The sequence below is a fragment of the Aspergillus saccharolyticus genome, assembly GCF_003184585.1.
Source record: "Aspergillus saccharolyticus JOP 1030-1 unplaced genomic scaffold BP01scaffold_20, whole genome shotgun sequence".
NCBI classification, from domain to species: Eukaryota; Fungi; Ascomycota; class Eurotiomycetes; order Eurotiales; family Aspergillaceae; genus Aspergillus; species Aspergillus saccharolyticus.
Genome location: NW_020290630.1, coordinates 346,568 through 358,469, shown reverse-complemented (window position 1 = coordinate 358,469; position 11,902 = coordinate 346,568). Strand labels below are relative to the sequence as shown.

The following is an 11,902-nucleotide window of genomic DNA, read 5'->3' as shown; positions in this document are numbered from 1 at the left end:
CCGGCGGTGACTGTCGGCATTAAAGTGAAAAATGCAGGGAAAAAAAAAAAGGTCTGGCAAATTTTAAAAGCCGACGAAGAGAAAAATTGGCCGGGGAAAAGCAGTGGGAACCAATCAGAGAGGAGGAATCGTCCATGCTTGCGGTGAGAAGTGGCAGTACCCGACTGTTCGGTTTTACTGCGATCGTCCATCACACGTACTCGGGACCGGGAGTAAGTTACTGGTGCACAGTTGCTTGTCTGCTACTTGCTCATCCGCATTCATCGGCTGAACTGACTAGTAGCTAGTCATCGCTCCCATTTCATTTCTCCAAACTTCATCTAGCCCGAGTCAAATTTGAATTTGAGTCGTTGGGGCCGATTGCTCAGCTGTATTGCGAACCACCCTAACTAACATTCGGGCTTTTTTGTTTCGCCATACTAGCTTGCGCTTACGAGCGAACCAACATCCCTACCCTCCCCCCAACTGCCCCAGCAGCTATTCCCGACTTCCCTGTACCCATCGGAGATTCCCCCTTTCTGATGAATCTCTCCCAAGCTAGCGGAGAACTCTTCGATCATGTCTAAATTCGGCGTTCTAGTAATGGGCCCCGCCGGCGCCGGCAAAACCACCTTCTGCAGCGCCGTGATCCAACAACTCCAAACCACCCGACGCAGCTGCTTCTACGTGAATCTGGACCCCGCGGCGGAGACATTTGCCTACGAACCCGACCTCGACATCCGGGAGCTGATCACGCTGGAGGATGTGATGGAGGAGCTGGGGCTCGGCCCGAACGGCGGTTTGATCTACTGCTTCGAGTTCCTGCTGCAGAACCTGGACTTCCTGACGGAAGCCCTTGACCCGCTGAGCGAGGAGTACCTGATCATATTCGACATGCCGGGCCAGATCGAGCTGTACACACACATCCCGCTGCTGCCGTCGCTGGTGCAGTTTCTGTCGCGCGCGGGACCCTTGAACATTAATCTCTGCGCGGCTTACCTGCTGGAGAGCACGTTTGTGGTGGACAAGGCGAAATTTTTTGCGGGGACGCTGAGCGCGATGTCCGCCATGCTGATGCTGGAGATGCCGCATGTGAATATCCTGACGAAGATGGATCAGGTGAAGGATATGATCTCGCGCAAGGAGTTGAAGCGGTTTACGAATGTGGATGTGCAGCTGTTGCAGGCGGATCAGGATGCGCAGGAAGAGGAGGATTCCGGTTTGCTGGTTCAGGGAGAAAACCCCGCTGACAAGGAGACCCTGATGAGCGGCCGATCGTTCAATCAACTCAATCGTGCCGTCGGCCAGCTCATTGATGACTTCAGTATGGTCTCCTTCCTTAAGCTCGATGTCCAGGATGAGGATAGCGTCGCCGCTGTCTTGAGTCATATCGACGATGCCATTCAGTACCATGAAGCGCAGGAGCCGCGCGAGCCCAACGATGCCCAAGAGGTCGACTACGAGGATGGAGATATGTGAGGGGGGGGTGGCACGCGCCTAGGGAGGGGAACATAGACAGGGCAAGATGCGGGGCAGCGGGATGCTTGCGGCCAGGGGGATTTCTTTGAGGAATGAAGATTAGCCTGGGACGAACAACACATCAACCATGGCCTCCTCTCTCGAGACAAGGGAGACGCATAACCGACATTCGTTATCGCAGCATGTCAATTGGACATCCGCAATTCATTCGAGTCGCATTTGCCGGTTCGTTGGGGCGCTCTTCGATTGTGAGAGGAATGTCACTCCCACCGCTTGTTCGAGTTCAAGCTGCATGCGATGTGCCAGGGAGAGACACATTCGAGAACTGGCCAGATAAGAACGCGCAAGAGAATGCGCAAAGCAAGAAACCCACAAAGATGGCCAAGCATTCTGACCGACATCGGAACGGAGTGGCAGCATCATTGCTTGGCGTCTATTAGCCGTCAGAACTATGCTACACACGACCAGCCGACTCAGCTATGCCACGCTTACCTGTAAATAAATCAAAAAGTACAGTTCATACTTTGAAAGAGAAGATCTATTTTACAAAACCACACACAACACCCAAAAATAAACAGTAAATAATGATCATTCGTATCAAAACTACCCAGAGTAAGGCAAGGGTGGGCACGAAGGGAAAAGCATGTAGAAGTATACTATAAACAAAGCGTACTCCAATCCACAAACAGATCCCATTCGCACCGTACATAGTACCTTCCACCTGGGCCAAGAAAGAAAAGAGCCAAACAAAAGCCGTCAATACCTCCCCAGCCTCACCTGCTGTCCCCTCCCCGCACCACCAAACGCAGCATTATTGCCCCCAAAGATCCCCCCATCCATCCTGGTTTGTCGTTGCTGTGCTCCAACACGATCCATATCCTCTAAAAACCCTCCTAGAAGTCCCCGCACGAGCCCGACCAGCCAGCCAACATCGCTGGCCGCGCGCTCCAGTCCGCTGTTATACAGCCAGATGCCGACCCCAATGACTGTCCCCCACCACGCCAACCACCACACCAGTCCAACCCAGAACATCACGACGCGGCGCATGTAGTCGAGCACCTTGAGCGAGAGGAAGAGAATCACCAGCATTAACACCACGGTGGTAAGGTCGGGCATCGTGCTGGAGGAGGATGTGGAGGCTAGGTAGCCCGCGGCCGGGCGGACCAGGTAGGGATCGATGTAGGCGGCGCGGACGTGCGCGAGGGCGGGCGTGAGGTACGTTGCGTTGAGGTGTGCGGTGATGGCGGAGAGGGAGGTGGTGGAGAGGTGTTGGGCGATGGAGTCTGTGGTTGGCCCCACGGGGTCTGGGTCAGCGTCGCTGGCTAGCGAGGATGGTGGCAAGCCCGATGAAGTAGGTTGCAAATGAGGGATAATGTCAAGGCTCTGGGGTTGCAGAGGGCTTGTCTGAGAGGGGAGGAGGTCGGGGTACAGGTGAAGATAATCACCGGCGTTACCAACGAGGTCTCCAGTAAGTGGAAGTCCACCACCCGCTGTGCCTGGAACTGCGGCTGAAGTGGGCAATGGCAGATTAACGACCTCGCAGCGTAGGGATCGTGATGCTCTACGGTGCTTCAATTTCTTGTTGGACTCACCTGGAAGAAAGTCCATCCTTGCGCGCTTGTGATTGTCTTCGTCTGTTCCGTTTCCTTTCTTTATAGAGATTGTTGGTGCCGGAAGCTGTTTCGGGCGCAAAAAGAGCCCAGATAAGGTGAGTTTGTAGATATAACAAGGCAGTGTATTTGCAGATATCTAAAGCTTTTATATAGTCTTTGACTTGAAGCTGGCAATGCTCTGCAATGTGAAAGAAATTCGAGAGGAGTTGGCGATAAAGGATGGTTGCCGGGCGGGGACAAATAATGAAAACAAACTGGACAAACAAATCTTGTGATAAGCTCCTGGTGTTGTTGGAGCCGATTCGCGCTTCTCTTCGTCTCACCGCTTGCCTACAATAGATGCTCCGTCTGAATCAAAGACAAAAGAAACGGCCTCTTATTGCTTTGTTTCGTACTTGGAAACTGCCTTGTCTTGTGCAAGGAGCCTCTCATCCAATCCTGCTCAGAAGGTTGTAAGACAAAGCTGCTTTGATCATTAAAACAACAACTCACAATCATGCCAATAAGTCCAAACGCTTCCTCGATTCTGCCAGCTTTTCCTACCTATTCAGGCGGTGTAAGTCCTCCATCCATGATGGAGTCCTCATCCCTTGAACAACAGTTAACGTCTGAAATGCGGTATTAGTCTATGATATTATACATCTAAATCGCTGACGATCATCGTCTATATACATGCACCTCTGGCGAGGTCCTTGCAACCATATACAAGGGCGGCGGATGCACAGCATCCGATCCACTGGGTTACTTCGAAGAGACAATCAGCGTCTTCAATGCCTCGCGTTCAGCCAGAATCTCGGCCTGGAGCTTTCTGGTTTGACGCAATGCCTCGTCCCTAGGCAGAGTTAGTCAAAAAAGATCACTTGTCACCGCAAAGTAAGAAGAAAGGAAAACTCACCGATCGGACTGTAGTTCGGCGACTTCGATCTGCGCACGGTTCATCCGACCGACCACCTCCTCCATCTCCGAGTCGGCGTGGCGGAGCAACTTCTCCAACTCCTTGACGCGCTTCTCCAGCGTCTCGAATTGAACCGCCTCGTTCAGCGCCATTCCATCCCCGCTAGTCGTCTTGTCTAAGCGCGGCGAACGCGCGCCGAATGGCGTGTTGGGAGGCTTCGGAGACAGGGTCATTGGACTACGCGCGCCATTCTTGACGCGCGTCAACTGCAAATTATGGCTTTCCTGGAGGTTACGGACTTCCTCTTCATGACGGGCCATCTCATCCTCGGAGAATTGCTGCGCCATTAGAAGGATGTCCTCCATCTCCTTGAGCCGGCCCTGCATTTCATTGATGCGCGCGGCCGACAGCTGCTGCTCTTTCTCGCCCTTACCAATCGCCTCGGCCAAGCGGCTACGCAGAGCGATATTGTTTGCAAGTTGTTGCTGCACATGTTCCGCCAGGCTGTTGGTCCGAGTAACCGACTCCGCCAGCAGGGGGGACTGCGCCACGTTGGCTTCAGCTTGATCCCGGTCAGCTTGAAGCTGCTTGTAGGCAGTTTCAAGGGAGGACGAAGTGACCAGGACTTGAGCAAAGCCGTCCTGGTCAATTTCGTGGTCCTCAGGAACAGTGATGTCATGCTCCTGCAGCAGGACGCGCAAAGAAGTGGTCTCCTGCTCAGCACGGTCCAGATCCATCTTCAACCCTGCAAGACCCTTTTCACACTGCCATTTTTGCTCCATGGCTTCTTCTGCGCGGTGACGAAGGAGGTTGACCTCCTCGCGGAGGTTGCGCACCTCTCTTTCGTACCCAATCTTTTTCGGAGACTCCGCCATTTGAGCACGAGCAAGCTCTAGCTCCATCATCTTTAACTGCTTCTCATACTCACGAGCATCGTAGGCTTGACGGTCCAGCAAACGTTTAAGTGCTTCGTGGAGGGCATCCCGCTGAGCCTCGACGTCCTCAATTCGGTCAGCCAAGTTCTCTCTCGGCTCGCCTCGATCCTTGACATTGACTGAGTTGGAGCGAGACAGGGAATTCGATCGGGATAGACCAGTGGGCGCACTCGGTTTTGAGCGCACACGTGCAAGGGAACTTGAACGGGAGAGCCCGAGTCCCGTGCCACGTGCCGAGGACATTGTATCTTCTTCGGCGATAGAAGCGAAACGACTCCCCTGCAGTTGCGCCAGAGAGGCGTTCTCAATCTTCAATGCCTCAATTTCTCCCATCAGCCGCGCCACCTCGGAGGAATCTGATGGTTGCTGCTGGGAGTTGCCAGCACTTTCTTGCAATTGTGGTATTACGTTCTCTTTCAGGTGGTCCCGCTCATTCCGCAGTTGCTCGAGCTCAACCCGCATGGCAGTAAGCAAATCTTCGAAATTATCTTTAATCTGGCGCTCTTCCGCCAATTTTCGACGAGTGGCTTCGAGAGCTGTCTCCAACTCCTTGGTCCGGGAGGACATATCAGAGAGATCCACTCTCTCTCGTCGCAGCTAGAACGATTCGTTAGCGCGAGCGGAAATCCGAACATGGAGCGTACCTACCTGGTGCACTTGCGACTCGAGAATCTGGACGTGCGCCTCAGAAGCCGCCCGTCGGCCGCGCTCTTCCTGCAGCTTTTGGGACAGTTCCACCTTCATTTGGGCTCGTTCCTGCTCGGCAGTACGCTTGTATTTCTCAATGTCCTCCACCCTACCACCCGATTCATAGGCGTAACGGATAGAACTACTGCCCGAGTCGGAGAAATAATCGCTGGTCCGACGGTTCGGGGTGTCAAAAACCGAATCAGACTGGAGTCGTTCAACCAGGTCCTCTAGCTCCATCTCCCGTCGAATTGAGCCCGCAAGCTCCGAGCTGATCTCCCGCAGCTCGTTCTCGAGCTCCGCCACCAGGGCTGAGGCTCCGGACATCTCCAGAATGCTTGTGCTGCTAAGCGACGAATTGCGTGGCGGAAGAGATGTATGCGGGCGAGTTGGATCGGAAGGCACCGTGGTGGATGGCGTTATCGAGAAAGCAGCGCTAGGCAGCGACGGTGGCATGGGTGAAGGTATAGGTGATCGGCCTGACTCGGAGATTTCGGTGCTGGAAGACTCGGCGCCAGGAGAGGAATTGCCCGCTCGCCACCCGAAAAACGAACTGATCTTATTGCCGGGAGTCTTGGGTTGCTTGCTGTCCCCCATTGTTGACGAAGTGCCAGTGCGGCGCGGGGGATCTATCTGCAGCGGGGTCGGGCCGTTGGCTGGCAGGTGCAATGCCATCGTGGTAGCGCGCTTGGGATTTATAGCGGGCGAGATACGTTTATGAACAAAGGATTCACTGACGAGTCGGTTGTGTATCCGAGTCGCATTCGTGAATCGTGTGGAATACGCAATGTTGTAGATGGGATTGTCGTCTTCGCTGTCGTCCGCAGGACTCCCGATAGACGAAGCGGCGTCGAGATGGGACGAGGACGGACTACCACGAGGGAATCTGGAGAAAAAAAAGCAAAAAGAGCACGGTGTCAGTCCTGGAACGTGCGAGGGAAGAGCTGGAAAGATAAAGCCAGCTTCCGGGCTGTAAGAGGCGCGCAAGACCAAGGGAGGGTCGTAACAAAGGGGCCAGAGCCCTGAAAGAGAGAGCTATAGAGGGAGGGGAAGGGACGGGCAGGGATGCGACGAGCTACCATACCTATCCAGGTCCCTGGGAGGAGAGAGGGGGGAATGTAGCCGCTGTTCTGGTTCGCGGTGGTATTCAGGGTACGGTTCAGGCGTGTGTTGATATATGTCGTGGTCGTCGTCGTCTTCTCCTCCTTCCTCGTCCTGGCGATCATATACGTAATCCAGAAACGATGAAGATGAGGCCGGAGACAAGGCCAGTGTCTGGCCGGCAGCCGGAGGGGAAGCCGGCAGTACAGCCGGATGCGCAGGCGAATTGCCCCGAGGGGAAGAGGCAAGTAAGGACGAAGAAGAAGAGAAAGGCCTGGCTGAGTGGGAGGGGTCTACCACATTCTGGGGTAGCGGCTTCCTGCGCACAGTGAAGGGGGAGGAGAGTGAAGGAGTCTGCGTGTGAGATGCAGATACCAAGGTAGGAGAGGAGGGGGAGGGGGGAACAGGAACATTAGACGAAGGAGGAAGATGGGGAGAAGGAACACAGGCGGCAGAAGAGTGGGAGGAGGAAGTAGTGGAGATGGGAGAGTTAGGGAGACTTGGCCCCGGACCGGGGTTGGGGTCAAGGCTCCCTGCATGATAGGAGATAATAGTATCGGCGTCTTGTTGAATAGTGGTTGGCGGCGGAGGAGGTGAAGCAGTAGTATCGGTAGCAGCGGTGATTGTAGTCGAGGAGGGGAGGAAACCGCCCGAGGCAGGAGGAGGCGGAGAGGTCCAGCCGGGGGCCATTGCACTCTAATTGGTGAGGATGAGACAAATGACACGAACAGGAACAAAGCAGATCAAAGACAATCAGCTGAGGATCGCCGTAAACCTCATGGCTGACGGAAAAGTAAGAGAGAGAGAAAGTTTGGTAAGACTTGATTGAGACTGAGACTTGGTGTGGGAAGATGGAAAGAATAGGAGAGGATCCATTAGTTGATTGGAAAAAGACGGGAAATCTGGAGGAAAAGCTTGAAAAGGAAAAAGGCAATAATCAATTCGGATTAATCAGGCAACTTCACTGAAAAGGGGATGAGATTGGCAGAAGCAGACAGAGAGAGAGAGAGAGGGCGAGGCCAGAAGCGCGCGGGAAAAAAGGAGAGGCAAAGAGGATCCACAGTAAGTTAGTAGTTTACATACAGTAGTCTCTATACAAATGACTGGGGAACAATGGTTTCCATTGACGCTCCGCTCATCACTACAGCGATCTTAGTCTGAGCTGAGAAATCTTCAACACGGTCTCAGTTTCTTCTCCTCCATACTGTCTGTCCCTATATTACCAGCATCACTACCCTTCTCACCACCACTACACCACCATCCACATCAACCATGCTGTAACTCTATATAGAAGACGAAGATGACGAAGATAACCGTGAGCCCAGCCGGGTGGCCGATCGGCCCCACCAGCTCTCGGGCGGCAAGTCAGGGGTTATCCGGCTGGCTGTCCCGTTCTGCTGGTCATTCTATTTCGTTTCTCCTACTGCACCACCTGCCACCACTTTACAGTACCTACCCATGGACGTAGGACTTCCCAATCCAATCCAGGGTAGGGCATATCTATAAAAAGCAACTTTTTATACCAACCACTATATGCACATTGCACACCAGTGTATCACCATTGTCAAGAACCAACCCACTAGCTTAGCCAAGCAGTTGGCCTGAGTCAGCATATGGCCACAAAAGAAAAAAAGAAAAAAAGGAGCTGAGAGAACAGACCAGCCCCCCGAAAGCAACTAACGCCGACTAGTGGTCCGTTACCAACCAGTTGCCTGCCACTCGGGCCAAGGATTGACACTCTCACAGAAAGTCTGTGGATGACTATCCTTGCTGGATTTGAATGTATGTCTGCTTGTTGGCCGCGTTGACTATCTTTTAGGTCTTTGAAGATCGCTTGGAGATTACGGAGGAAAGTCTATCATCTCGGTTCGAGAAATGATTGATGTCCATGCAGGGGCTCCACTATACAGCACTTGCAGCGATATATACAGTGTACAATTGTCTACGCAATTCGGGTACTGTAGAATAGCAGCACTATAGTCATCAACTATGAATGAAATTAACTACTATTTCATACGTAAGAGACCTGACAAGGAAGAGCGCAATGACCCCCTCTGCCCCTACCCTATTTAGTTGTAGAACCAAAGGACCAGAATTCACTAGTCGGCGCCCGCAAAGGATGCGGACCCGCGGACCCAAGCACTCAACGCAACCCGGCCCTCCAGCTTTATGTACTCCGGGCAGCCCTGGATCCAACGGCGGCTAAAAAGCCTACAGGTGTGTACTGCCTATAAGTTATGGTACGAGGTAGTACGGAATTACTTCCCAGCCAAGCCCGCTATTCTTACCTCCAACTTCCAACTATTGCCTTTATCTGCATGGCAAAATCATGCATGCACGTAACCTAACGCACGCACGCACGCGCGCGCGAAACTCTGAGACGACTACTCCGTAATTCCTCGGTGGTGAAATTTAGCCGCCGGAGAAGAGGTCTAGTTAGGGAGGAGTTAGTCACTCGGGGATGGTTGCTAGTGGTACAGTGGGGTGTTTATGCATGATGCACATACATAGGGACCCAGTTGGTGTAACTACTAATCACTTACCTTAGAGTAAACTGGCGGCTTTAAACTACATATGTCTGTGCCCAGGAAGCGGGCGACTAGGTGTGGGCGTGACTGTTGCTTTAGGAAGGATTCTAAGTATAGAATAAGCGATCCTTTGATATAGTGAGGTAGTATATTGACACGCCCAGGATCGATGCTTGGCTACGTGCACAGTATGTGTTCAACCCCCTGGAGAAACCGTTGCAACATGCGATGGAATGTAGGCACGAGTAAACTAGTACACTTTACATGTACGCACTTCTACGGTATTGCGCATTGGAACCGATCTCGACTGAAGGGAAGAAAGGGTCTTGTCTTACATACACGGGCAAACACTACCCACCCCCCCCTGAATCCCTGGTTACCTGCGGGATCCCTTTGTTTGCCATCCCGCCTTTGTGTGGATCAACCTCGCGCGTCTCATGGAAATACCACCTACGGAGTACTAGCAGATAAAGAACGAAAGTATTGCCATATGCAGATGCAAAGCCCGCAGAAATAAATGAACCAACGCCAACAACTCGTCGCTAAAATAGCACAAAGCAAGGTGACTCAAAACCCTATCTATGGACAGAGTGCACCCTAATATAAACATGCATCAATCGTGCCACATAAAAGCTTCTGGTGGAACCCTAGTCCCACAGGAACGGCCCCCGTTTATTCAATCAATATGGGATGAAGTCAATTCTCATACGATCTGACATCCTATTAGCAATCAAAAGTTATGAAAGCGGAGAGCAACGTACCCAAGAACTGAGTCCATCCCTCATTCTCATCCAGTTGATTCCCCCAGTACTGCTCCAACAACCTCAACGACTGCAGAACATTCGGCACTCGGATCGTGTCATGCAGTGATGCCAGGAGCTGGCGGACCTGTTGTCGATCTGCGCCACGCGCCTCGCATCCCGCAATGAATAGTGGTGTCGTGAGCAACACCCAGGGGCTCAGGCCCGGAGATGGCCCAATCTGTGCTGTGCATTCCAGGATCCGCTTGACTGCGTCCTGCACCACGGGTGCCGACGCAGGTGTCTTATACAAGCGGCGGTGGATCTGGATGAGCGCGCTGCACTGAAACGTCTCGTTGCAGAGCATCAGCTGGCGGACGCTGTCAGGTGAGAGTCCCTCCATGACCCCGGGATAGAAGGTTGGCTGAGTTCCAATCTCTTCAGCTGCCATAAGTCGACGAAGGGCGTTCTCAAGCGTGGCTGCCTCGTGCGCGACGTCGATATTGATAGATGTGTCCCCACTCGCCGGATCGTGCCCAGATCCCTGCTGCTGAAGTAGATACTGATGCTCGCGCCAAGATGCCGCACCGATGGCTCGGAAGATCGCGGCTAGATTGACTGTGAATCCCCAGTAGTCATCGAGGTAATCCGGGGTCGCTGTATCGTGTATCTTCTCGGTGACAGTTGCTTCCTCCCCGATGGGCGGACCGTTCCCTGTCAACGCTGTTAGTGAGACGATTGACCGGTGCCACCGGTCGAGATAACGACGAAATCCCTCAGGCGATCCCGGAGACAGGACTCCGCGTTGGTCGGAGGAATCCATGAGGGCCTTCGCCCCCGCGACGTGTGCACGCCACGAATGAGGATGAATGGCACCTGAATGAATCTCAGCTAAGCAGAGGGTGCGTGCTGTGGCCAGCAAGGCATCGGACCCTCGGCTGGCGGGGTTCTCCAATTCCTTGCGGAAGTGCTCCAGGCTGAGAGCCATGAAGCGCGCAATTTCTGGGGCGGATTTGACGTTCTCGGATTGATTGTGGAGGGCCTGTAGGTGGATAGCAGAGAGAGCCATAGTTGCGTAAAGCAGAGACGGTGTCTGCAGAGCCATCGGGACCAGCATCTTGCAAATGTCTTGTTGCATGCCGGAATGGCAGGCGGTAATTTGCGAGGCATCATTGAGAAAGTGGTGGAGGAGAGACTTTTGATCTGTCGAGAGGGAGGCGAACGGGTCTATGTAGTAGTTTAGACTAGTTGTAGCGGTCGTCGTTGCTGTAGAAGTAGACGAGGAACCACCGATCATTGAGCCGAGCGATAGTGCCGTAGAGGATGAGTTGGTGGTGTAGATGAACTCCCCGGGTGAATACTCTAGACAACAGCCGTTCTATTAGGGACCGGGACACCACAAAAAAGTACCTATGAGAGCTCGTACCCAATTTATGCATGCCTCCGTTACCCACGCAGGCTCCGAACCGCGAGCGCGAGAAAGCCCGCCCTCCCCACTGCAGCTGCATCGCATATCGGCACGGTGTATTGGCTAGCTGACATCGACCACAACTGGGACGCTGTTCGTCACACTTTTGCCGGCGGGCCTTACATCGCTTGCACCCAGTGAAGGATCGCGACATGTGTGGTTGTGCTTTGATTCGAGATCTGCTGCTTTCGAAAGACTTAGTGGTTCGTTCCTGGGCCGGAGGGACTTCGTTTCTGTTTTTCTCCGCGGATGTTCGGTTACCCCAGGGTGGAGAGATCCAGGGGCGCAGATCGACCGGATTCCACAGCGGATGGAGGGGCAGTGGGGTGAAACAAAGGCAGTTGCTGCAGAGAAATTCGAGAAGGAGAATCAGAGAGCGACCGGCTTGGGAAGCTGAATTTGCCGTATGAGCACGAGGATAGTAAGTCGCCCCTCCACAACATGCCGGTGGCGGCGATAAGCAGCAAATTCCGACGA

The 11,902-nt window shown here is 53.4% G+C and overlaps 4 protein-coding genes across 4 annotated transcripts; 1 reads left to right on the top strand and 3 right to left on the bottom strand.

Annotated features, from left to right (window-relative positions):
• Window positions 1-230: 230 nt before the first annotated feature.
• BP01DRAFT_83365 (putative signal sequence-binding GTPase GPN3) lies at window positions 231-1,560 on the top strand. The gene has a single exon (XM_025580151.1). It carries the CDS (start codon window positions 559-561, stop codon window positions 1,456-1,458), a length of 900 nt encoding a protein of 299 aa, XP_025430438.1. The 5' UTR covers window positions 231-558; the 3' UTR covers window positions 1,459-1,560.
• Window positions 1,561-1,997, bottom strand: BP01DRAFT_83364 (uncharacterized protein). Its single transcript, XM_025580150.1, has one exon. It carries the CDS (start codon window positions 1,879-1,881, stop codon window positions 1,663-1,665), a length of 219 nt encoding a protein of 72 aa, XP_025430437.1. The 5' UTR covers window positions 1,882-1,997; the 3' UTR covers window positions 1,561-1,662.
• Window positions 1,998-2,049: 52 nt separating this feature from the next.
• On the bottom strand, window positions 2,050-3,300 carry BP01DRAFT_357768 (Apq12 family protein). The gene is made up of 2 exons (XM_025575276.1): window positions 3,051-3,300; window positions 2,050-2,741 (listed from the first exon to the last, which is right to left on the bottom strand). Exons 1-2 carry the CDS (start codon window positions 3,064-3,066, stop codon window positions 2,215-2,217), a joined length of 543 nt encoding a protein of 180 aa, XP_025430436.1. The 5' UTR covers window positions 3,067-3,300; the 3' UTR covers window positions 2,050-2,214.
• A 512-nt stretch (window positions 3,301-3,812) lies between these two features.
• BP01DRAFT_298821 (uncharacterized protein) lies at window positions 3,813-11,579 on the bottom strand (the record flags this gene model as incomplete). The annotated part of the gene is made up of 5 exons (XM_025571927.1): window positions 3,813-3,903; window positions 3,967-5,498; window positions 5,550-6,417; window positions 9,975-11,319; window positions 11,384-11,579. The coding sequence occupies 5 exons, from the start codon at window positions 11,577-11,579 to the stop codon at window positions 3,813-3,815; spliced, it is 4,032 nt and encodes a 1,343-aa protein (XP_025430435.1).
• Between the last annotated feature and the right edge of the window lie 323 nt (window positions 11,580-11,902).

Bases quoted from the DNA above. Each gene is read 5' to 3' on its own strand.
- BP01DRAFT_83364 (XM_025580150.1), bottom strand. From the start codon at position 1,881: ATGATGCTGCCACTCCGTTCCGATGTCGGTCAGAATGCTTGGCCATCT.
- BP01DRAFT_83365 (XM_025580151.1), top strand. From the start codon at position 559: ATGTCTAAATTCGGCGTTCTAGTAATGGGCCCCGCCGGCGCCGGCAAA.